At 46.7% G+C, this 24,082-nt stretch overlaps 2 protein-coding genes across 3 annotated transcripts; one reads left to right on the forward strand and one right to left on the reverse strand.

The window, feature by feature from the left end:
* Positions 1-1,360: 1,360 nt before the first annotated feature.
* LOC147982917 (uncharacterized) lies at positions 1,361-2,158 on the forward strand. Its single transcript, XM_087540585.1, has one exon. It carries the CDS (start codon positions 1,361-1,363, stop codon positions 2,156-2,158), a length of 798 nt encoding a protein of 265 aa, XP_087396711.1.
* Positions 2,159-6,773: 4,615 nt separating this feature from the next.
* On the reverse strand, positions 6,774-22,469 carry LOC125527567 (disease resistance protein RGA5). Of its 2 annotated transcripts, XM_087542726.1 has the most exons (8): positions 21,708-22,469; positions 11,365-11,488; positions 10,449-10,701; positions 10,057-10,354; positions 9,827-9,962; positions 9,507-9,731; positions 7,522-8,043; positions 6,774-7,423 (listed from the first exon to the last, which is right to left on the reverse strand). In XM_087542726.1, exons 1-8 carry the CDS (start codon positions 22,403-22,405, stop codon positions 7,250-7,252), a joined length of 2,430 nt encoding a protein of 809 aa, XP_087398852.1. In that variant the 5' UTR covers positions 22,406-22,469; the 3' UTR covers positions 6,774-7,249. The 2 variants fall into 2 exon arrangements, with proteins under 2 accessions (XP_087398852.1, XP_087398851.1); XM_087542725.1 differs by lacking the exons at positions 6,774-7,423; positions 7,522-8,043; positions 9,507-9,731; ... (1 more) ...; positions 10,057-10,354; positions 10,449-10,701 and adding an exon at positions 14,414-16,323.
* Positions 22,470-24,082: the final 1,613 nt, after the last annotated feature.

A 24,082-nucleotide genomic window follows, 5' to 3' on the forward strand; every position in this document is an offset into this window, starting at 1 on the left:
GTGATGTATTACCTTGGCTGGAACAGTGAAGTAGGCTGCATCGCCAACTCGCGGTATGAATCGGATGGTGAGTAGTAGAGCAGGGGGAGCAGAGGCAGGCGGCGACAAGGGCACGCGACAGCGCCGGCGCCGCCTAATAATAGGTGGAAGGTGCGTCGACAAGGGAAACTCGGGCGGGAGATGTTGTTCTTATGTTGGATCTCTGCGAAGAAATGACCCGCAACCTATGTTCTCGCATGGACGAGAACAAGAATGGTCACTTCACAAAACTAGGGCAAGTTCTTATGAATAATTACAGCAGTCTGCCTGGCAATTCTCTCAAGACCTGCTTACTATACTCAAGTGCATTCCCAATTGATCGCCCAGTCAGCAGGAAAACTCTTACTAGCCGATGGTTAGCTGAAGGATACATTGATGGTGACCAAGAGATTGCCGATAAGAAATTGGATGGGATTGCCGATGTTGAACAAGTGTTTGAAAATGTTGAATAAGTATTAATTTTTTTGAACAAGTATTTGAAAAATGTTGAACAAGTACTTCAAATTTTTTGAATAAGTATTAAAATGTTGAGAAAGTATTTGAAAATGCTGAATAACCATTCAGACCATGTTGGACGTGTATAAAAAATGTTGATCACTTATTAAAAAACGTTTTTGACATATACAAAAATATAGAGTGAAAATGAAAACAAAAGAAAAACCCAAAAATGGATAAGAAAAAAGAAAACCAAACAAAACATAGAGAAGAAAAAAAACTAAACAAAAAATGAATATTGCAAAGGAACAAAATAACCAAATAAAAACAAAATGCAAAAATGAATGAAAGAAAAATGGAAAAGAAAGAAAATAAAACCAAAAAAGTGGGGAAATTCCCAGAGAAAACAGCTGGAGTAGCCTCAAGTAGGACGCGCACTTAGTACTTAGCATGAAACGCAAAAAAAAAAGGAACTTGGGTGGAATGGTTAGTGCGGCGTGTGTTTCTCCCTGGAGATCCGGGTTCGATCCCTCCTTCTCTCATTTTTCTGCCTTGTTTATGACTGTGCGCACGTGAATGGGCTAGCCCAATATGAGACGAGGAGGAAAAACGCTTCAGCAACAGCTGTTATTTGGATCGCTTAAGGCGATAATTAGTCGCCCTGAAGTACGTGTGAAGGTATAATTCTCTCGCTGGTTGCATACAGTGGCGGAGCCAGCCCGTGAATGCAGCCCGGGCAAGAGTTAACTGTGACAGTGTGAGCTGCCATCTGTCCAAAGAAATCTTGCTTCTAACCATTGATTAACACTAGCGCTTAAATTTGGATCCAATGTTCATCGATGTACAAGTTGAGGATGAAGGACACTTAGTGTGGAGGTGTACGGGGATGTATGGGGAATTTAGATGGACGCAGAAATATAAAACATGGGAGAGAGTGCGCCAGTTGCATCAAAACAACAATATGCCATGGCTATTGATTGGGGACCTGAATGAAATTCAGTTCTTGTCTGAAAAGGAAGGAGGGAACCTGAGACCGCCGCAGTACATGCAGGTCTTCCAGTCGGCGATTGATGACTGCGGATTGCGGGACATGGGTTATATAGGTGATCGCTTTACGTGGCAGCGAGGTGAAATCAGGGCGAGGTTGGATAGAGGGCTAATCAATGCCGGTTGGGAAGCTATGTACCCATCGGCGGTACTGCAACACTTGCTATACAATCATTCAGACCACCGCCCAATTTTGGTTGATACAGAGTACTATGCTGCTGCGCATGGTGGAGGAGAGCGTACAAAACGCTTTGAAGCTAGATGGTTTAAGGAAAGAGATTTCCCGAAGCTAGTTCAAGAAGCGTGGCATGCAGCAAATTTGAATCCGAACCTCACAACCATTCATGAGAAACTAAACAGCATGCATGACTCGTTTCATGACTGGGATCAAAGGGTGCTGAAGAAACCAAAGAAGAGGCTTCGGAAAGCGCAAAGAGATCTTGAGGAAGTGATGACGGGCCCAATGAATGAGGCCAGTGAGGAGAAGATGGAGGAGATCTCAGAGCTTATTGAATTCCTGCATGAGCTAGAAGAGATCCATTACATGCAGCGATCAAGAGCGGGATGGCTGAAACATGGAGACCGCAACACGGGGTTTTCCAAGCCTATGCAAGTGCTAGACGTAAAAAGAATATGATTAAAAAGCTGAAGGACGAGAATGGAAATACTCTGGAAGGTATGGATACCCTAAAACCACATATAAAAGGATACTTTAGTAACTTGTTTACTTCTGAGGTTAACCTTGTAGACCCGGCTGTTATAAATAAAGTGCAAACTGAAGTGACAGATCAAATGAACGATATGTTGATGGCCCCTTATACTGCTGACGATGTGCGAAAAGCTGTGTTCAGTATTGGTGATCTTAAAGCCCCCGGGCCGGATGGCCTTCATGCTATTTTCTTTAAAAAATATTGGGGTATACTAGGAGATGAAATAGCCCAAGAAGTTTTGTTTGCTATTAATAGAAGGCAGATTCCAGAGGAATGGAATGACACATCTATTGTGCTGATACCCAAAGTTGATTCTCCTGATCTAATCACACAATATAGGCCGATAAGCTTGTGCAATGTATTGTATAAAATTATTTCTAAGATGTTGGCTGGTAGATTGAAGGGGATCCTGCCTGAGATCATATCACCTTCTCAGAGTGCGTTTGTTCCTGGGAGACTTATCACAGATAATGTGTTGATTGCCTATGAATGTGTTCACAAGATCAAGAATAAGAGGGCAGGGGCGGCTGGTCTGTGTGCAGTCAAGCTAGACATGCATAAGGCCTATGACCGAGTGGAATGGATTTTCCTCAGGAGAATGATGGAGAAACTGGGGTTTAACACACAGTGGATAGACATGATCATGGCGTGTGTCTCTTCGGTAAGATACAAGGTGAGGATAAATTCTCAACAAACTGAAATTTTTGTACCTTCAAGGGGGATTAGACAAGGGATCCCCTTTCTCCCTATTTGTTCCTTCTATGTGCAGAAGGATTATCCAGCATGTTGCAGTATGAAGAAGAAGTTGGTGGCATGGATGGGATTAGTGTGTGTAGAAATGCACCATCAGTATCACACCTTTTATTTGCTGATGATTCACTAATACTCATGAGAGCAGATGTTTTAAATGCAACTTCATTACAGCAAATCCTGGATGCCTATTGTGCAAGCTCTAGACAGATGGTGAGCCTGGCTAAATCAAGCATATATTTCAGTCCTAATACTAGTGAGGTAACAAAAGCAGAAATTGGTCAAATACTTCATATTGATACAGAAGCTTTGTCAGACAAATACCTGGGTCTTTCAGCTATTGTGGGGGCAGATAAGAGTGATTGTTTTAAGCACTTTGTTGAAAGGATAAGAAAAAGAATATTAGGGTGGATGGAAAAGCAACTTTCTGTTGGGGGCAAAGAGATACTACTGAAAGCTGTTGCACAAGCTATTCCAGTATTTGCTATGCCAGTCTTCTGTATTCCAAAAGGGATTTGCAAAGAGATTACAGACATCATAGCTCAGTTTTGGTGGGGGGACGATGAGGATCATAAGAGGATGCATCGGATGGCATGGTGGAAGCTTTGCATCCCCAAAAGTGAAGGTGGAATGGGCTTTCGAGATCTATACTCGTTCAATTTAGCAATGCTTGCAAAACAGTGCTGGAGGATTGTAACAGAACCAGAATCCCTGGTGGCCCGTGTGTTGAAAGCTAAGTACTTTCCTAATGGGAGTATCCTAGAAGCTACCCTGAAAAATGGTTCTTCCTTTACTTGGCAAAGCATAATGAAAGGCTTAGAAACTTTCAAAAGAGGATATATCTGGAGAATTGGCACGGGAGAACATGTGAATATCTGGAACGATCCATGGATACCCAGTAGCGCAGACAGGAAAGTGTTCACTCCCCGTAACCAAACACTTCTGACAAGAGTTTGTGACTTGATGGATCCGCTGACTGGTACGTGGGATGAGGAGTTACTAAGAGATTTTTTTTGGGCAGTGGATGTGCGTAGGATTATGCAAATCCCAGTATACCCGTTAGACTTCGACGACTTCATTGCTTGGCAACCTAACAGGACAGGGATTTTCACTGTAAAAACGGCCTACCATCTTCAGTGGAGTCATACTTATAGGGCACATGCAAACAAGATAGAGAACCTGACTGGATCTGCACCCGTGGATATCTGGAATACCCTTTGGAAACTTCAGGTGCCACGTAAAGTTCAAATATTTGGTTTGCGAATATTGCGTGGAATCATCCCTCTAAAATCAATCCTAATGAACCGGCATGTAGGGTCGGATGGGGCCTGTCCGATTTGTCATCAGGGAGCGGAGGATCTGAAACATCTTCTGTTTTTGTGCACTAATGCAAAGGAGCTTTGGAGGCGACTAGGTATGGTGGATGTCATCGAACACTCAGCTGTGGTTGATCGGTCGGGGTCTGTTATTGTAGAACACATCCTATCCCTACTGGAGAAGCAACTATCCATACATCCTAGTGTCGAAGTTAAGCAAGGTCTGATGGTAGGGGCATGGTATCTATGGTGGATAAGGAGGCAGATCACTCATAATGAACAAGTTCCCCCGACATGGAGATGGCCGCTTTCGGTCCTCTCTATAATTCGTAATTTTGCAACAATACATGCAGGTCCATTGAGTGTATCTGAAACAACTTGGACAAAACCGATCCCAGGCTCTATTAAAATGAATGTCGATGCGGCTTTCTTTTCAGATGAAGGTGTGGGTGCTACCTCGGTGGTCCTACGAGATGGAAGGGGAAGTTTTATTGCGGCCCAATGCAAGTTTCTTCCGGTGGCAGTGGATGCGATTACATCAGAAGCCATGGCAATGAGGGACGGATTGGTATTTGCTAATTCTCTGGGATTTAGCTGTCTGGAGGCAGAATCTGATTCTCTACAAGTTATCAACTTCTGTACGGGTCAAACAAGATGGTGGGATGAAGCGGCAGCGCTCTTTGCAGAATGTGTGGATTTAGGTACATCGATTGGGAAGGTCATCTACAAGCATTGTTTACGTTCATGTAATCGTGCAGCTCATGTGCTAGCAAATTTCAGTTTTTGTAATAAGCTTTCTTCTGTTTGGTTGCATGAGCCCCCTGATTTTTTGGTTAGGGAGCTCGTGGACAATGTAAACATTATTCATAATCAATAAAGCTAGCCATGATGGCCTTTTCTAAAAAAAACACTAGCGCTTAGGAGCAAATTTCTGGACTAGCCCGGGCAGCCGCCCGGGGTCGCCGGGAGGTGGCTCCGCCACTGGTTGCATATGTCTGCTGCATGTTCGTTTGATCGTTGGGGAGGGAGGGCCTGGTCCTCCTTGCCTCCGCCACTGGACGCCAGTTTGCGGAGAAGTGATGACGATGATCTCTAAGTGTATCTTGATGAGGCTCCTTTGTTGAGGTGTGTCTGGGGTATCATTGTGTGCCGCTCGACAGTTTTCCCCCGGTTTTTTTTTTGTTAATTATCAGCACAACTCTCTTCTGCTTGATTAATTGATAACACAAATCTTTTACCTCCATTTTTTTAAAAGGAAGAGATGCCTAGGGTTGCTTTGCCCCTGACGCCGCCGTGCCGCAACGGCCCTTTTTGTCAGTAGTGGAGGACGATGGTTGCTTGAGGTGACTGGAGGGGCGTTTGTTTGCTGCAATCTGCGTGCGGATTTGCTAGAACCGGCGAGTGGAATTACTCGAATTGTCGAGCGAGTCAACGAGGATGGGGGGGTTGTAACCGGCGACCGAATTTGCTGCTAGTGGAGAGAGTATTTGCTGGAACCGGTCACTGATTTTGCTGGTGTCCTCAAAATGGCGGTCTTTTTTGCTGCGTCTGCCAATTTTTTTTTTGCTACTACCGGTGTCTTGCAGGTGCTAGAACCGGCGTCGTTCGTTGCTATATCCGGCAGCGACAATGCTACGATGGTGACGGCGTTTTGTTACTACCAGTGTTTGCAGGTGCTGGAATAGGCATCCTTCAATGCTACATTCGGCAGCGACAATGCTACGGTAGTGACGACGTTTTGCTACTACCGGTGTTTTGCAGGTGCTACAACCAGCGTCGTTCATTGCTACATCCGGCGGCGACAATGCTACGGTGACGGTGCTTTGCTACAACCGGTGTTTGCAGGTGCTGGAACTGGCGTCCTTCAATGGTACATTGGCGTTTTTTTGCTAGTGCCGGCGTTTTAATTTGCTACTACAGCGAACGATGACATTTTGCTAGTCCCGCACGTTCTTTTGCTACTACTGGTGTATGCATGTACTGGACACAGGCATCCTTGATGTTACATCTGGCAGCAAGAACCGCGAGAAGACGACCTTTTTGCTACTATCAGTGATTGCAGGTGTTGGAAGCGGTATCCTTCGATGTTATATCCGACAAGCGATGATGCTAAGGCCGACGACTCTACACTGGATGCTGCAACAAGCAATCGCCGGTGCTGGAGACGGCGGCCGCTGGTATTGCGGCATCCTACTACTACCATGACAACTAGCACAATGGTGCTACGACAGCGGCATCATGCTAGAAGCAGCAAGGACGGATGCTGCAAGCTCCAAGGAGGGCAAGGACGGGCTGCGACCAGCTGCGGTTTTTTGAGGTTGGTCGCCTTGCTCATCCAGGCAATGTCGACAGCAGGCGGTGTGACCGGCTGAAAATTGGGCCGGCCGCCGGTGCGTAGCAATGCCATAAATCTATACATGTGATTTTCAAAATTCTGTCTGGATAATAAAAAATGATATGTATTGTAAAAAAATTCAAAATTTTGACAAGAGGCATGTCCAAAACTGTCAGTTGTTTGTGATATCCCCAACGGATGTAATCACAGGAAACTCCAGCAAACATATGAACCTCAGAATCTGGCACAAACTCCGATGAAAAGAACTAGAACACAAAGAGATTTTGTGATTGATAAGAGATGACACATGACGACAGTATGTAAACCTGTAAAAAAGCGCAGATCGTCACAGTTGCAAACAAATAAAAGTACTCATGAAGTGAATCAGCCGATGATCTCTGTACTTTTGTTGAGATCTACAAGTGCGTCAGGTCCAGGTGTCGCTTATTTCTCCACCTGTAGGTTCTCCACATTGTAAGCAGTTGAATTGCAGCAACGATGAATGATGCAATCAGGTGATCGCAGGAAGACCATCGTCCATCACAAGAGGTATTCATTAACCATCCATGGAGATCCATAGAGGCTGCCGTAGGCATGCCAATGTTGGAGATGGCCAATCAGCGACATTTGATTCTTGCAGTAAACTTGGGGTTATCACCGGCTCCAATTCTTGCATCAACCGAACACCCATTGCATATGTCGTTCCAATAGTAATTAAATTTGCGCACTTTGGCATATATAGTAGACCAACGGTTTACGAAGTGGTCGACGCCACCGATCTCGCAATAAACCTGCACGTTGTAATATAATCACCTCATGTGTAATATTTGAAGCATTATTATTGTCCTCAGTTTATTGGGCTTAATAATTATGGATGATTATGACGTACTCCCGCGAGGCTGGAAGTGGTACCCCAGGCAACAAGGTAGTCCAGGTCCTCGCCATCTCTGCTCTTGCCGCGGTACACAACGGCGGCTACTGAACCTGATGGCTCGCCGGCCCCGTGAACGTGATGAAAGGCAGCCCACTGGCCGTTGCCGATCATAGCAGGGTAGGGAGCACTGCCGATGTGACCACACCAGTCGTGGTTGGCGACGTGGTGGAGGGTGTCGCCAGTCGAGTTATACAGAAGGCACATCATGGACTGTCCATCACCGTATATGGCCTTGAGACCATCTACGTATCTGGACGCCTTGCCTTCCTTGTCGTCCTCGTTCACCAGATACCAGGCCTCTCGTGCTCGGTCTTTCCTCGTCTTGGGTCTGCCCACATACCTCGGCATTTTATGCAGCTTGTAGTTGTTGACTACATCACCGAAGAGATTCTCCGTCTTGCTCTGCTCTTCCCTTTCGCTCTGCTCTTCCCTTTCCCATTTTTCTTCTCCTACTGTTGTGTGAGTTTGCTGGGTTTCCTGCACATTTGGAGACACTTATATGAAAAATGCCATTTCGTATGGAAAGGGGCATCTTGTGGACAGGCTGCATCCTTTGCTCGCCCACTTTGCTTTATTTATATATATGAAATATCTAAAAAAAGGAAAAAACACACATTTTCAAAATTGTGCTTAGTATTTTTGGTGAGAAAATACAGTTTGGAATATAAGCAAAAGTTAACTTTGTGTGGTTTAAGCTACCACTGATTGAGGTACAATCTCTCCTTCTCATAAGCAATTTTAAGTTCTGAAGAATTATTGTTTCACAATCTAATCCACAAAGGAAATCAGAAATCTAGTTATTGTAACATTTTGTCGTCTACCCCTTTCTTATCTATATCTATGCCTATATCAACACAAATATAAAAAGCCTGAGTTATGAATTCCAGGGATCCAAGCCATCCAAGTGCTTAAATCAGACGGCTCATGTTGCTTCAATGTTGTCGTATATGATAACACGTCTAATTTGGAATGCTCAGATGCTTATGAATTAAGCTCACTAATATGGAATTACTCTCAAATTCTGGAAAGCCGTCCCAACGAGCAACCGCGCAGAGCAGCAGAGCTGTTAAGGTCTTGTTGTGCTGGAAAGGTGTGCCAACATGCCAAGTGGCGGCTGCACACCGTGAGGTTGAGGCTAAAGGTGCACCATTAGCAACGGAACTGAGAGGGCCATTCTGTCTTCTGTGATACACGTGCAATGAGGCTGATCGAGTTTACGTCTAAATTTTATGCTTTAGTTGTTGACAGGTTCTTTGCATGTACATGTATACTGGTAGTGTAAAAGATGTAAAGCAGTCGACGTGCATATTTGGAGCGTGGTGCTCCTCAAAATGTGTGTTTAGAAGCTTAAAAGACTACAAAAATGTAATATTAAATTATCATTTACTTTCTAAATAAGTTGGTTAAGCAATGGTAGTACTCCCTATGTTTCAATTTACTTCGCATATTAGATTTGTCCTGAGCCAAAAAGTTTGACCAAGTTTACATAAAAAAATTAAAAAATTGCAATAACAAATATATATGAGATGAATCTAATGATATCGATTTGGTATTGTAGATGTTGTTAAATATTTCTATAAACTTGGTCAAAGTTTACAAAGTTCGACTTAAGACAATACTAATACGCTAGCAAATTGAAATGGAGGAGTACATCGTTAAGCATCCAACGGAACATGAACTAAAGCATGTATATTAGGTGACAAAGAACATTCAAAATATATAGTTCATCTTATGCTTCTAATTCAGGATTTCCTTTTCAGTTTAACTAATTTGACAGAATATGCATCTATTTCTAGATACTGGATGTGCTCCTCTCTATAATTAAACCCGTTCCAAATAGATCATTTGATGATCGCATGTATACAATTATACGGACATTGTCACAATATTTCTAGATGAAAACAATATAGTAAAATCCATTGTGCCATTAGTGATCACACCTGGTCTGCCGATGACCCCGTGCCATTTAGCAACAAATCGGGAAGTAGACTCATAGTCTCTTTGATATTTAGCTTATCGACGATATCTCCAATTTTGAGGATTTTGTATTCTTGAACCTCCACACAGCTTAAAGCTATTTCAATGCAGTTCTTTACTTGTTGGCAATGTAACTCCAGCCCATGTAGTGATGTTGCCTGTAGTCTACTCCTCCAATTTCCACATACCTGCAAATTTTATAAAATAAAAATGTCAGGAAAATGGAAGTATCATTTATGAAAAACACATAACTGATCTCAATAAAGGCAACAATGTTTCATACATGCTCAATGAATTCCTGCGATGGCATGTATGCACTTCTGATATAGCCAATATGTCCCATCATTATCTTTATGATTACAACACCCAGGCTGAATATGTCGAACTGATTCGAGTAATTGAACCCTCTATACTGGCGACTGCATGATACATAGTACATGTTAATGATGATATCATGCATCTAATGCAAACAGAATTTCCTGATACAGAAATTTCAGTTGACACGAATCTTACCCTAGACTTTTGTGTTCTATTCTTTCTTTCTTATATGTATCTGAGTCTTCTCTTTCTCTCATTAGCTTTGTAAATGCAGAATCTGATTGTTTTTCAAAGAGCTTTGGAAAACCAAAATCTGTAATTTTTGGTATCATCTCCTCATCTAGCAAAACATCGGATAGTCTGAAATCAAAGTCATATATATCATATTTCAGTTCCTGGTTCCCGTCCAAATTCTCATTAATGTAATTCAAACCATCGCAAATCCCCTTAATTATTGTATAGCGTGTGGGCCAACCATGCCCATTAAATTCATCTGCAGGAGCAAAGAAAATTATCGAAAGGTATATGATAAGAATAATTGCTTAAGTTGCTAACTCTTTATATAAGTAGAACAGCATGCATCATACCAGAAATATGACTGTCAAGGCTTCCATTATGCATATACTCGAAGCACATCGCTGTCTTTTCTACCTCAGAAAAAATCATTCTTCCACTGAAAGGTGTGCATATTTTCTGAATTTCATGGCAATCGCCAACCAGCCACAAAAGATTTGTGTGTTCTAGCCTTGCAAGTTCGAGATACTCACTCAATCGGCGATCTGCAGGTCCAAGAATGTGAGGCCTCTTCACAGCAATCCTTTTCCCATCTTTATGCACGCCCTATTCAACATTTCGTGTGGTTTAGTTCCTTATTTGTGGCAATATATTCATTATGTAAAAACTAGCAGATGGTATGTCTGAATATTGCGATTCTTTTATTTACCGTTTGTTGTTTGCTATAAAACCACAGTGAAAGAACAAGTATGCAAGTTAATCATCAACAAGATTAGTGGAAAAGACAATATTAGCTCTTCACGCACAAAAAAAAAAGTCACTCAATAACATAGGCAGAGTACGTTGTAACTGAAATATCAGCACAGTGTGCTTTGTGCCTTTGGCAGGCCCCAAATTTGTAGCCATGTGGTTCCATCTGATGAATGAAATTGCTTTTCTAATGACCAAATATCATTAACTTCCTTCCCCGCACGTGAACCTCTCAATTCAGAATAATAGACAAAAGAGCACAGTGAAAGTTCTGTTTCAGAACATACTGTGCATGTGTATCAACTCACATGTTTGTTAAACTTGAACTGTAAGAAACTTCAGCTGGAAATATACAGATTAAATCGTACTCCCTCTGTTCACTATTATAAGACGTTTTGCATATTTCAATATAGGCTAGATACGGACTGAAATGAGTGAATAAACACACTTAAAGGCGTCTATATGCATCCAATTCAGAAAAAAGTTAGAACATCTTATAATAGTCAATGGAGGGAGTACCATGTAAACATGTCCATTAGCGCCACTACCAAGTTTCCAGTCCTCCGAAAAACCACTTGTGATTTCTTCTAACAAATAGAACGACATAGGACATGCCCATGCATATTCTGTGGCGTATCTGTTCCTGATAGAGAGAAAAAAAACTTTAGCATGGGAGAAATATAATGTATATATATTTTAAAGCTAGAGCAAGTGTCAAAGATTTATGACCAAATTTATATACAAATCAATGGGAGGCGAGAGCTTGCACAAAGGGCCCTCACCAAATAAGATTAGGCCCCAAAGGGCTATTCTGTGGCAGACCACCGGAGATTGCCAATTTGCGCTATTACCCCAAGGGGTGGCGTAAGAGCCAGGGGTTGAGCGCGGCACAGATCCGAAGGCAAGGCTGCGGCGTGCACGCCGGGAGCTACGTTGCACGGATACTTGGATACGTATCGGATACGCGATACGGGGATACGCCCGATACGCCAATTTTCTAAAAACATGGATACGGGCGATACGTTTATATATATATATATATATATATAATTAAAAATATTGAAAACAAAATAGAGCTTCTAGGTCAAAGCATGCCTCAATAGGATTATTCCCTTTGTTTTCTTGCACCTGGTCCACTATCATTAATTGGCAGTGGGGTTTTTCCGGGTTTGTTGTTCCAATCTGTGCATCGACTCTCTCTTGCTCACCTTTTAAATGAATAAGAATATTGACAGTCATGTTTTGGCATGAACTCACGCCCATGTTGGGTATCTTCAAAAGGTGCGCCTTTACTATTGAGGGGATTTCACGTCGAACGAGGGGTTTCGGGTATCCAAAAAGTATCGCAGAAGTATCCTAGGAGTATCAAACATTATTTATTTTTCTAAATCAAAAAATCCAGGGATACTTACGGGATACGTATCGGCGCCGTATCCGAGTATCGGGGCCGTATCCGAGTATCGGGGCAGTATCCGGCTGGATACGCGCGGTTTCTGAAGTATCCGCGCAACATAGGCCAGGAGTGGTTCACGGCGGCGGCGTGCTGTGGCTGCTTCAGCGCGGGCTGTACGGTGGTAGGCAGGGTCAGGCTGGAGCCCTTGCCGTTGCGGCTGCTCTACAATGATCTGGTTCTGCCAGCTCGTGGTGGTTGCACCAGTCGACGACACGGCCGCGGCAGCTCAGGCGGCGGCGGCTGACGTTCAACGGCGAGGTTTGTGCCGTGGTGGCGTTCTCCCTTCTCATAGGTCCGGGCCGATGGTGCGCGGGTTCATGCTCGGCCGGGCCAGATTTGGGCCTGGGTGGGTCCGGGCCAGATCTGGGCCTGGTTCGGGTGGCGGTCGGTGGTAGCGTTGTCCGGGGTCCTCCGGGCGGCAATGGGGGGGGGGGGGTGCGACTGCTGTGGTTTGGCGGTGGAGCGATTTGGGTCATTGGCGGGCGGCACAGATCTAGTTCATTGTGGTGGGCAGCGTCGGGCAGTGCGCACGTACGGGGAGCTGACCTGGTCCGCGTTGGTTGCCTTCGCGTTGTGCTCTTCTTGTATGTTGCCTGTTGGTGACGTCGGTTCGAATTGGGCTCTCCGGGTGCTACCATGTCGTCAGCCGTATCGGCACCGGTGGGGACGGACATGGCGGCGTTCAAGCTTGCTCGTTGGCGTTCATCGGCAGTCATTGGGTTATATCCCCGCCAGTCCACCGGGACCGACTGGGGAGGCAGGTGTTTGCGCTTCCTATCGTGGAGGTGCGGACCCAGACCCGGTGGCTGATGCAGTGCTAGGAGTGGAAGGAGGTGCATTTCACTCCAACCGTGCTTGGGTGGCCATGATGTGGATGGTTAGTGGTGTCTAGGGGCATGGATGCTGGGGCGGTGACCCCAGATTGTGATCTGCATGTTTGGCTCTCCGGTGTTGCATCATGGAGACAATGGTTGCTATATCTCTTGGTCGTCTTGCGGCGACGTGGTGGTTGGCTTGGGTGAGATCTTTGACACGGGCAGTGGCGTCGCCCAGATCTGGATTTGGTGGCTTGTACTCGTCACAACGGTTTTTGGGTGCATCGTGGTAATGGGTGAGCTGCCGAGTGAAAACTCCATTCTTTGGCACCGACGATGGCGACGCCCACGGATGCCATGCTCCTTTTGAGGATGTCGTTGTGATTCTTCTCTCCATTCCAGGGTTCCAGGTGAAGACCCCTGTCCATCTCGGACTTGACAGCAGCGACGTGCAGCACCGTCTCCCCTTCTGAGGGTGCTATCAGGAACTTAGGTGTCCTAGGGCGTCTCTTGACGTAGTATTCAGGCATACCTCTATTATCTTTCAGCAACGTAGTCGTATGTGTTTGGGTTGTTTGTTATCCCGGGATCTGCTGTCTATAAGAGGGCTCTCTCACCACCTTGTGTCATTCTGCCGTGTACTTTGGTTTGTGTTTTATCTATAAAACAGGGCAAGAGCCTGTTTCTAGATGAGCCCAGTTGCTCATATATTCTGGTTCATGGAAACCCAGAAATATCCTCACTTGCTCTCAACTCCATCATTAGATTAACCGTTCCTTCCACCATAGCCCCTAACCATGACCAAACTTCTGGGTGAATCCCTTTGCGTTTATCCCCCATGACATGGCAATGTACCGTACCCGTGCAGAGGCAAGTGCATGGCTTTTCCATCGCTCTCTGATGAAGAATTCACCATCACCAAGATGGATGTCGAGGTGCCCTTTTTTGCAGGAAAATTGTAAGGGGGACCCCAACAGTATTAATAGGAACCCACATTCGTGTCCGTGAGGACTTAAACCTAGTGGTGGGATTATAAATCCACTCTCAAAGGAAATATTGCATGGGTGTTAGTCCGAGTTTGGGTCACGAATAATATCTGGGTTCCTGATAAGGCACATAGGCAGCACGGGAAGATCCTAGATAATTAATTCGGCTGCATTTGAGCAGAGGTGATGAATGGAATAGGAAAATCTACCGGATCATTACGGTTATTTGCTAGGAGATAAATCACATGCATACTTGCAAACCCTGGATTGCAATATCTTGTGATTATAGCAAAATCAGGACGAATACACCATACCTCATAATAAATTGAGAATCGCTATCAACATTTTTCCTTATATCTTGTTCAGACTCTTGTTTTGAATACCAGGTTGTTTTTCTGGAGGGCCATATTCTTCATCAACCATACCTGATGCTTTTACACTGACATTACTGGGATAACTTGGATGCTTCCGAATGGCATCCTTGAATGCGGACTCTGCAGCCCTCCAGTCATTATCTTCAGCACCAGTGGCTGCTCCAATTATTCCCTTAATCTCCTGGACATTTGACAGGTGCTCAATGCCATGAATGAAATGACCATACTCTTCTCCTCTGTGGGCATTGAAACCCAGCGTCAACCTCTGAAGATTGCGCATTGCTCCTTCCTCAAAGGCCAGATGGAGTACTCCACACCTGAACTCAAAATACTTGAGAGCAGCGACTGATCCTCGTTGGAACAAGATTATTTCTGTAGGTCGTCGCCGGACGTGCAATGAGAGAATAGTGAGGGCTGGTAATCCTTGCAGGGTACTGATATCATCCCTTAGCAGTTCTCTGACCACAATTTTCAAAATGCAGAGTTTTGTAAGTTGTCCAATCCACTTAGGGAGTTTTTGAATGGGCTGCAATAACTCGATTGTCTTCACTGAATCTGGAGGGCTACAAGAGTTATCCAATAAAATGGCCATGCCAGCTGAAGCGCTAGGAGGATCCAGGGTAACATTTTTTTGGGGTATGCATGCAGTCATATCAGGCAGTTCTGTTCCACCTCCGAGACGGAGATGCAACAAGCTCCCAAGATGAACAATATCGAATGGAACAGCTGCCACTCTTGCATTTATTTCAAGTGTTTCCAAGTGTTGCAGACCTTGCATCTGATATGGAAGTTGTACAGTGAGATTGCAAGTGACTTGCAAATATCTCAATAGAGGCACTTCAGAGACACCCTCGAGTTGGAAGCTACTGCGTGGTGGATCGCCCCAAACATGGAGGATCAAAACTCGAAGAAGCTTAAACTCCAAAAGAGAAGGCAAGCAGCTCATCAGTCCAATAAAAGCAAGTGATCGAACTTGCGACAGTCTGGTACTGGTACTTGCTGGTATAGTTGCATATGTTGCACTGCCAAACTGGAGGGACAACCGACGGACCTTGTCAGAAAACTGCATTTTCCTTTGAGAATAATCTATTAAGGTGATGAAATTCGCTTCTGTACATTTGGATGTAATAAGACCATGAACTATGGGATGCACTGCATAGTAGAACACCTTATCACTATAGTCCACATCAATATGTTGGATCAAGCCCATATTGACAAGCTTATCAAAATAGCTCCCGGCAACTTCCAAAATGTCTTTCTGGGTTGGCGCACGGATAAAATCTTCAGCTGCCCATTGCTTCATTATATCTTCCTTGAAGATTATATAATTCTCCGGGTATAGACTAAGATACAATAGACATGTTTGCAAGCATATGGGAAGACTGTTGCAGCAAAAGTTCAGTACTTGTTTCAGTATCTCGTTAGAAGTTGTATTTGCTGGCAAATTGTCGAGTACAGAGGTCTGTATATATTTCCAGCGATCCCCTGTTTGCTCCCTATTTTCTACTGCATCTGCTTTCAGTTGGCTTGCTAAAGCACTGGCTATGCTGATAATTGAATGCGGTAAACCAGCACATCTTCTTATAATCTCATCTGAGACTTCATCCAATTGCGAGCAGTATTTCTCTCCAGAGCAAAACACTGCACTACTGAACAACTCTTTTGAGTAACTGACACAAAGAGGTTCCATCTTAAAAATGTATCTGGACTGATAACCACAGCATGCAAGGGCGACATCTTCAATTTCCGTCGTTGTTATTATCCTGCTGCCATGATTAGCCTCTGGGAAAGCACGGCTAGCAACATCCCATACTGATGTATCAGATAAGTCATCGACTATAAGAAAGTACCTGACAAAGAGGGTTTGTAGTAGAACAGTTATCAGGCAAACAGAACTACAAAATTAAGGGAAGTTTTTTTTTTTGAACCCAAAGCATGGCATCAAGACGATACAACCAAAACTAAAAATCACACCCAGACTATCTCTGAATCCTGTAGAAAAATGCAAACAGCCACAAAAATTAAGAGAATAAAGTGTATAATTGATGAGGAAAATCTCGAGCAAAAAAAAAGCAAGAGAATGAAGTGTGAATGTGTTTTAGGAGCTCGGGCACCAATGAGCCCTGAATAAAAATCAAAATCAAAATCATGCTTACAAGTCTCAGAATAAGAGATGGAGGGCCCCAAATCCCGTCGCCCCTGACTCCCCCTCTCGTCCTCCTCCTCCCTCGCCGCCGCCCGAGGGCGCGGCCAGGCAAAGCCTTGCCATCGCCGGCGGCGGTGGGGACTAGGTGCCCTCCCGCTCGTGAGGAGCTGGCGCGGGCCGGCGCCCCTGGGCCGGAGCGTGGTGTGCGGCCGGATATCACGACGGGGGCTAGCGGCGCTCCGGCGATCCCATTCCCCATGTCAGGTGGCTTCAAGATCTGGGGCGCCACAGTCGCCAGGGACGACGGCGGCTTGACCAGATCGGCGGCGGCGCGGCCAGATCTTGACTCAGGCGTGAGCTTGGTCTCCGGGTCACAGTCGGCGCGATGGCGAGTGTGACACGTCGGCATCTTTGTCTGGTCCTTGACAACCCAGGCAACTCCGGGGGAAACCCTAGATCTCCATGGGATCAAGCGATGGCGGTGCTCTTGCGTCGTAGTCCCTCTTCAAGGCATCGTTTTGAAGTTTGCTACGGTCGAAGGAACCAGCGAGGCCGGCGCCATACGCCCGGTGGCGCAACTCCCGATGAAAATCGCGCCGACTACGGTTATGGCAGACGATGGCGGCATCTTTGATGTCGTTTCCTTGTCGAGGCATCATTGTTGCAGTTGGCGTCATCTGGCTCGGGATGCTCCGGAGGAAACCCTAGACCTGGGTCTCCCAGATCGGACGATGATGGCGTTCTTAGTAGTGCTTTCCCTCATGGGGGCATCGTTTTGGAGCAAGCGATGGCTGGAGGTGACAAGAGGAGGAGCGGTGCTTCATCACACATATTGATGGTGTCGGATCTCGATGGCATGGCGCTATGGAGATTAGGCTTTTGATGTGCGATGATGGACTCTCGCAGGAGGTTGACGCTGTCTGGCGTCGTGGTGGCGTCGGCGGCAGCTAGACCGGGCAACGTTCATGGGCTTCATACCCGGCAGGCGTCCTGGTTGAGGAGCACGCCAGACTGGTGAGTGCCCATACCCGGCAGGCGTCCTGGTTGGGACCTCAGGTCTTAGATGTTAGGTTTGGCTGCGAGATTTGTTTGGTATTAGGCCCAGACTATCAGCATCCCTTCATCAATTGGATAGGAGTAGCGACACTTTTGTTGCCTAGACGGTAGCTTCAGTCTTACTGTTGTATGACTTTATAAGATTTTGTGTGAATAATTAATGAAGTGGCTGCATGCATCGTCCAAATGCAGAGGCCGGGGTTCTCCTCCATTTCTAAAAATAAAATAAAATTAAGAGATGGATGTTGGCCAATCTCTTGGCCAGGAACTGTCGTGTGCCCGGCACTTTCGTGGATAATATAGGACAGCCTTCGCGGGGTGCCAGATCTGACAGCATGGGTCGACCCACTCCCGCAAGCTCAGGGCGATGGGCTAGTCAAGAACAAATGGTCGGACAAGAAGATCGATAGAAATTAGCAAAAGAAACAAAGGTACGTGTCGCCACCCCTCTAGCTAGCACGTACCGCCGCGGGCACCGTCGCTCACCTCCGCAGGTGCGGGGGCAGGGCGTAGAGGCCGCCACCTTACGCTGCAGTTCCGGCGCTGCCTCCTCAATGCCATAGCGGCGGTAGCTCAGAGGGGACGGGAGATGGGGATTTTCTTTTTCTCTGCGAGAGCAGATGGGGATTGAACTCACTGTTTTCCCCGTTTTGCCCGTATGAGGCACGCCACCACTACCTGTTCCTCGTTAGCCCACCTGATATCATGGAGCTCCGGCTCGTCAGCCCGCTGCTGACCCGACCTGCGACAGCAACGCCGCCACCTCCAATTGCCATGACTGTCAAGCCTCCGTCCAGCCTTCCATGCATTCGTCGGGGAGCACGGGCACAACTATGGCTGCCAGGTTGGGAAAGGGGAGAGAGGGGCTCGCCCAGAAGGGGGAGGTGGGGGAAGCTTGGCCAAGCGTGTCCATCGCCGCACGGGATGGCGGCCATCGACGGCGGCGATATGATATAAACGACAACTGTTGACTCTGGAAGAACAAAAAAAAGGTGAAAAGAGATCAGGGACTGACTGCTGGGGCCATCTTCCACCTCATCTATCGTCCATGTAGGCATGCCAAATCATCCTAACATGTGGGGCCAACTGGTCAGTTCCGCTGTTAAACGCCACTCGGTTCCAAATTAGATGCAATTTGTTACTCACTAGCCGCGGAAGGGGTGGTTTGTTGTGATTTTTGACAAAAATGGTGGCAATCCATTACCCTAACCACAGATATGGTGGTTTTGAACAATTTACTCCCTCGCGGACAACTACAAATCGTCGCTCACCTGGTTGGTAAGTGCTTCCATTGCTTCTCGCGCTCTATACCGTGCTGGAGACTGCAAGGAGGAGATGCAGTACAACGCGTGCTTTTGGTCTGGCCATCGTGCAAAGGAGTGCACCAAGCGACAGCTCCAAGTTCGTCCTCCAGCTTGCCCGCCCGCTCCTGCTCCAACACACCTTGCACCACCGCCGGTCGCCTCCATCTTCGAGCCAGGCTTGCCGCTTATGCCGGCTCGCTCCTACCACGATGTCGTCACCATGCCGCGCCTTGGTGAGTCGTGGACCAGGCCTGCGGTGGGGAGGGCGGTTGCTCAATCCTCACCTGACATTGAGGTGTAGTCCGACGCCCTCTCCAGCAACTGCCCTTAAATAGATCTAAAGGAACTAACATTAAATCTCGTCATCACACATGCATGACATATGAAGTCTCATAGCATAAAACCATATAGATATATAGAAATTTCATCATAACTGTTGAATCTTTGCTCTCGAAAAAATAGTGGTTTTATCATAAATTGGCTGGGCCAAAATTAATTAGTGCCCAAACTAATTGTTGTTAGATTGTCGCAAACCAACCTGTGATTGGATGGTTAAGATGACAGTGGTATCTCGCCCACCGGGGTTCAAGTTCCAGACTTGACATTTGTGCTCACATTTTTCTGGATTTATTCCAGACCTTAAGTGGAAGGAGACGTTCTTGTCGACTATGAAGGCGTTTATGGCGACTTCATCAATCTTAAATGATGTGTCGGCTTAGTCTCTCGAAGGAGCTCATAGAGGTAGGATGTGCGTGTGTTCATAGGGACGAGTGTATGTGCGTATGAGTGTCTGTGTTTGCACTGTGTTAAAAGAAGAAAAATCAGTTGATGGCCGTGGCTAAAAAAACTGTCGGGTTGCCTTAATAAAAGGTATAAATGTTAAATGGTTTCTAAAAAAAACTAACTGTTGGACAAGTGTTGTTGTACACCAAGTGAAGTCCTCTTACGAAAATAATATCAAACACTAATATCACATGCATGATAGATACTAGTGTATGATACTAGCTACACCGTAGTGAATAGTATCATAGATGGTCTCATTTATTTAGCATGCATGACACACAGTAGTATAGAATTTATTATGATACGATATCATAATATCATACTTGTTCTGTTCCTAAATATAAATCTTTTTAGAGATTCCAATGCGGACTACTCCCTTCATTCCCAAATATTTGTCTTTCTAGATATTTCAACAAGTGACTACGTACGAAGTAAAATGAGTGAATCTACACTCTAAAATATGTCTACATACATCTGTATGTTATACTTCATTTTAAATGTCTAGAAAGACAAATATTTGGGAACGGAGGGAGTACATACGTTGCGAAATGAGTAAATCTACATTTTAAAATATGTCTATATACATCCATATGTAATTTGAGTTGAAATATCTAAAAAGACTTATATTTAGGAACGGAGAGAGTACTCAACCCTCTGTTTCTTTATTTAATTCTGCGCCACCTCATCAAAATTGCCTAGTTGGCATGCATGATATTAGTTATGATACTTCCATTAGGGTAGCCTAAGGCTAGTCATAGTGGGGACTAGGGAGTAACTTAGTGTCATATGTGTTTGTATTTATTAGATCGTAGACTCATTTTGTCTTGAAAAGTGTTATGTGATGGTAATATATTATATTATTTCGAGTGCCTCTCTCTTCATTAACTACGTGCCATGTAAACAAATTTATCTTAGGGTGGGTTATATTACTAGCTTAAATTATAATACTGCCATTCATTACGAGCAGCTTAATAAGAGCATACTTAATAGTACAACTAGCTGATGGATATACGATGTTACCAATGTCATTCATAGCCAAACTTATAGTCGACATGTATAATAATTAGATATAAAGATGTGCTAGTTTATTAATAGAAGGCTCATGCTCCACTCTCTCTTCTCTTCTTTTCTCTTCCTCATGTCAGTAGAAAAATAATATATTAATTCTTATAGCTATTACTAGCTTACTTAACTTTACTGTACTTGCTGTAAGTGTGCCTTGGATTCACACCCGCAGGCCGGGGAAGACGCGTCGAGCCAGATCTGGTTGAAAAAAGGCTTGAATTGTGAGCAGCGCTAGCCTCCGCATGGACGACGACAGGAGGAAAATACCTTGGCAGGCGAGGCGGCGGCGGCGGGAGCTGGAACGGCCGCTGAGATAGAGAGCAGCGCTGCTACACGGACGACAGTTTTACAGCCGACGTCTGCACGATCCTACTACTTGGCAGCATCAAAAGCAAGCGTGCATGCAGGAATCACTGTTGGGGAGGGATGCATCGTTCGCAGATTGTGCGTGTAGTGTCGTGTGTAAAGTAATTTCGGATAGAGAGAGCCGTGTGGGTGGCCGGCGAGGTCGGAATGGCCCTCGCCGGGAGGGGCTGGTGGGCGGTCCGACGTGGGGCAGGAGCGCCCTCGCTCTCCATTTTTCCTCGCTCCAGCAATAGCTTACCCCTGTATTTGTACTGCTAGATCGACAGCACATGTTCACACGATTCGACTCGTACGTGGTACTACTTAGTAAGCATTCAGTAATGCTTCATTGGTCAATGATTGCAGACACCTCTTATGCTGATCCTCTAAGAACAAACGAGGCAGTAGTACTATGCTAGTACTTCTTAGAAGGGATCCCTTCGTAGACTGAAGAAACTTATGATTGGATTGAGTAATGACCTGAGCAAAGTTCAGTAGGAATAGAGGCTGCAAAGGGTCAAAAACAGTACGGTACCTTCTATTTTTCAGATGCTCGCTGATGTCGTGAATGAGGTCGTGCACCTCATTAGCCACGGGTGGTTGGTGCGGACGAACTTGTGCGAGTATGCTCCTCAGGGTCCTCCTCATGTCAGGTTTCTTGGCCGTCCGCACAAAAGCCCGGCAGTCGAATCCCTGGAGCTTGCCCTCACGCCATAGCTGTTTGGCGAGCGTGGTCTTGCCGATCCCACCAACTCCGACAATGGACACCACCTTGAGCTCCTTCTTACCATCATCAGTGAGCAACTGGCGGAGTCTATCAACCGCGCCGCCCTTGGCATGAAGGCCGACGGCTGGATCTGGCTTCCGGCCGACGTCCGCCGCTGGAAGCCGGTGGTCAACGGCAGCGGAAATATCTTTACGGCCGGGGACGCTCTCAAGCATGTACCTGTCGTAGCGTCGATTTGCCTCCCTCACACGAGCCATGAATGCCGGCAACTTCTGGATCCAATCTGCTTCGGCGTCGACACAGTTGTCCATGTCGTAGGACAGCTCGCCTACTTCCTTCATCCAGTAAGTCGCCGTGATGGGAGGGTCCCGTGCGCCCGAGAGCTTCAGCAGCCGGGTAGTGAGTTTCCCGATCTCATCCTTGTGTACGGCATCCAGGTGCGCATCCAGCTTCCGTGTAAGGGAGCCCATGGCACCCAGAGAAGCACTCACCGGAGACAACTCCATGAGATCTCGATCTCTCTCGCTCTAACGGAAGATAATACTACCCTTTCCGTATTGTAGTGGTTGTCGGTGGTTGTATTGGGGGGAGTAGGAGGCGACTTGGAAAAGAGGGAGGAATAATATATTACTTCTTTTTTTAGGCAAGGAATGATATATTACTGAAAGTGGCTATTATGATAAGAGAGTGACCCTGGCCGGGCATAACTTTCCCCTCTCCTCCCGGCCGCTCTCTCGAACGGCTCCGGAGGACCCCAAACCCTAAACTAATAGGCGGCCCGATCTTCCCTCTCCAGCCGCTGCCGCCGCCGACGTCAGTGGTGGCGGCCGTGCCCGGCCGTCAAAGGAGGCGGGTGATGGCGGCGCCCCCTAACAAGCCACCTTCACGCGGAGGCGGGACGTCTCTGGGGATGAGTTGGTGTTGGGTTGACGGCAGCGCGAGACTTTGCTGGGTTTCGCCAGCGCACGGAGGGGGACATGGAGGAGAAGAAGACTGGTGTGGGAAGTAGCCAGGGCGGTGAGCAGGGTGGCGTGTTGGCGCGACCTGGAGACGGCGGCGTGAGCTCTCGACAAGGAGGCGGTGGCGCCGAGGAGGCTTATAGCCAGGAAGGCCAGGCGTGTACCAAACTATCGACCAGCTTCGCATTGTGGTGTGCAGTGGTGCCCTCCCGGTGGTGCTGACGTCAGAGTTGAGCTTGATCTGGGCCCGAGGGCTGGTGTCGTCACGTGGATGTCACTTGGAGCGGGTGGTGACCGCCGCGGTGATCCTGGTCCATTCCCAAGGTGGCGGGAGGTTGTTGGTCGGGGATTGGTGGTGGATGTTTGGGCCGCTTTTCTCTCATTTGTGTGGGGTGTCAGCAAACCGCGGTTGTGCGGCTTCGACGACAATGTGTTGCGGTGGCGGCGGTGTGTAGCTACAAGGACGGTGTGTTGGGGAACGTTGCAGAAAACAAAAAATTTCCTACGGTTTCACCAAGATCCATCTATGAGTTCATCTAGCAACGAGTGATCGGATTGCATCTACATACCTTTGTAGATCACGCGCGGAAGCGTTCAAAGAACGGGGATGAGGAAGTCGTACTCGACGTGATCCAAATCACCGGAGATCCTAGCACCGAACGGACGGCACCTCCGCGTTCAACACACGTATGGTCAGCGTGACGCCTCCTCCTTCTTGATCCAGCAAGGGGGAAGGAGAGGTTGAGGAAGATGGCTCCAGCAGCAGCACGACAGCATGGTGGTGGTGGAGCAGCAGTACTCCGGCAGGGCTTCGCCAAGCTCGTGACGGAGGAGGAGAGATGTTGGGGAGGGGAGGGGCTGCGCCTTGGATCTTGTGTGCAGCCCTCCCCTCACCCCTCTATTTATAGGGGAAGGGGGAAGGGGGCCGGCCCCCTCTAGATGGGATCTAGAGGGGGGGCGGCGGCCAAGGGGAGGGGGGCTTGCCCCCCAAGCAAGGGGGCGCCCCCCTTAGGGTTTCCCCCAAACCCTAGGCGCATGGGCCCTAGGGGGCTGTGGCGCCCCAGCCCACTTGGGCTGGTTCCCTTCTCCATACAGCCCATAAGCCCCCCGGAAGAGGTGGCCCCTCCCGGTGGACCCCCGGAACCCCTCCGGTGGCCCCGGTACAATACCGATATGCCCCCGAACCTTTCCGGCGACCGTATGACAACTTCCCATATATAAATC

This window comes from Triticum urartu, chromosome 2A, assembly GCF_056163025.1.
Source record: "Triticum urartu cultivar PI428250 chromosome 2A, HENAU_Tu73, whole genome shotgun sequence".
Classification (NCBI taxonomy): domain Eukaryota; kingdom Viridiplantae; phylum Streptophyta; class Magnoliopsida; order Poales; family Poaceae; genus Triticum; species Triticum urartu.

Excerpts from the sequence above, each read along its gene's own strand:
- LOC147982917 (XM_087540585.1), top strand. The coding sequence starts at position 1,361 with ATGTATGGGGAATTTAGATGGACGCAGAAATATAAAACATGGGAGAGA.
- LOC125527567 (XM_087542725.1), bottom strand. The coding sequence starts at position 22,405 with ATGGAGTTGTCTCCGGTGAGTGCTTCTCTGGGTGCCATGGGCTCCCTT. Across the intron at positions 16,324-21,707 it reads GAGCATCTGAAAAATAGAAG|GTACTTTCTTATAGTCGATG; the intron begins GTACCGTACTGT and ends CCTCTTTGTCAG.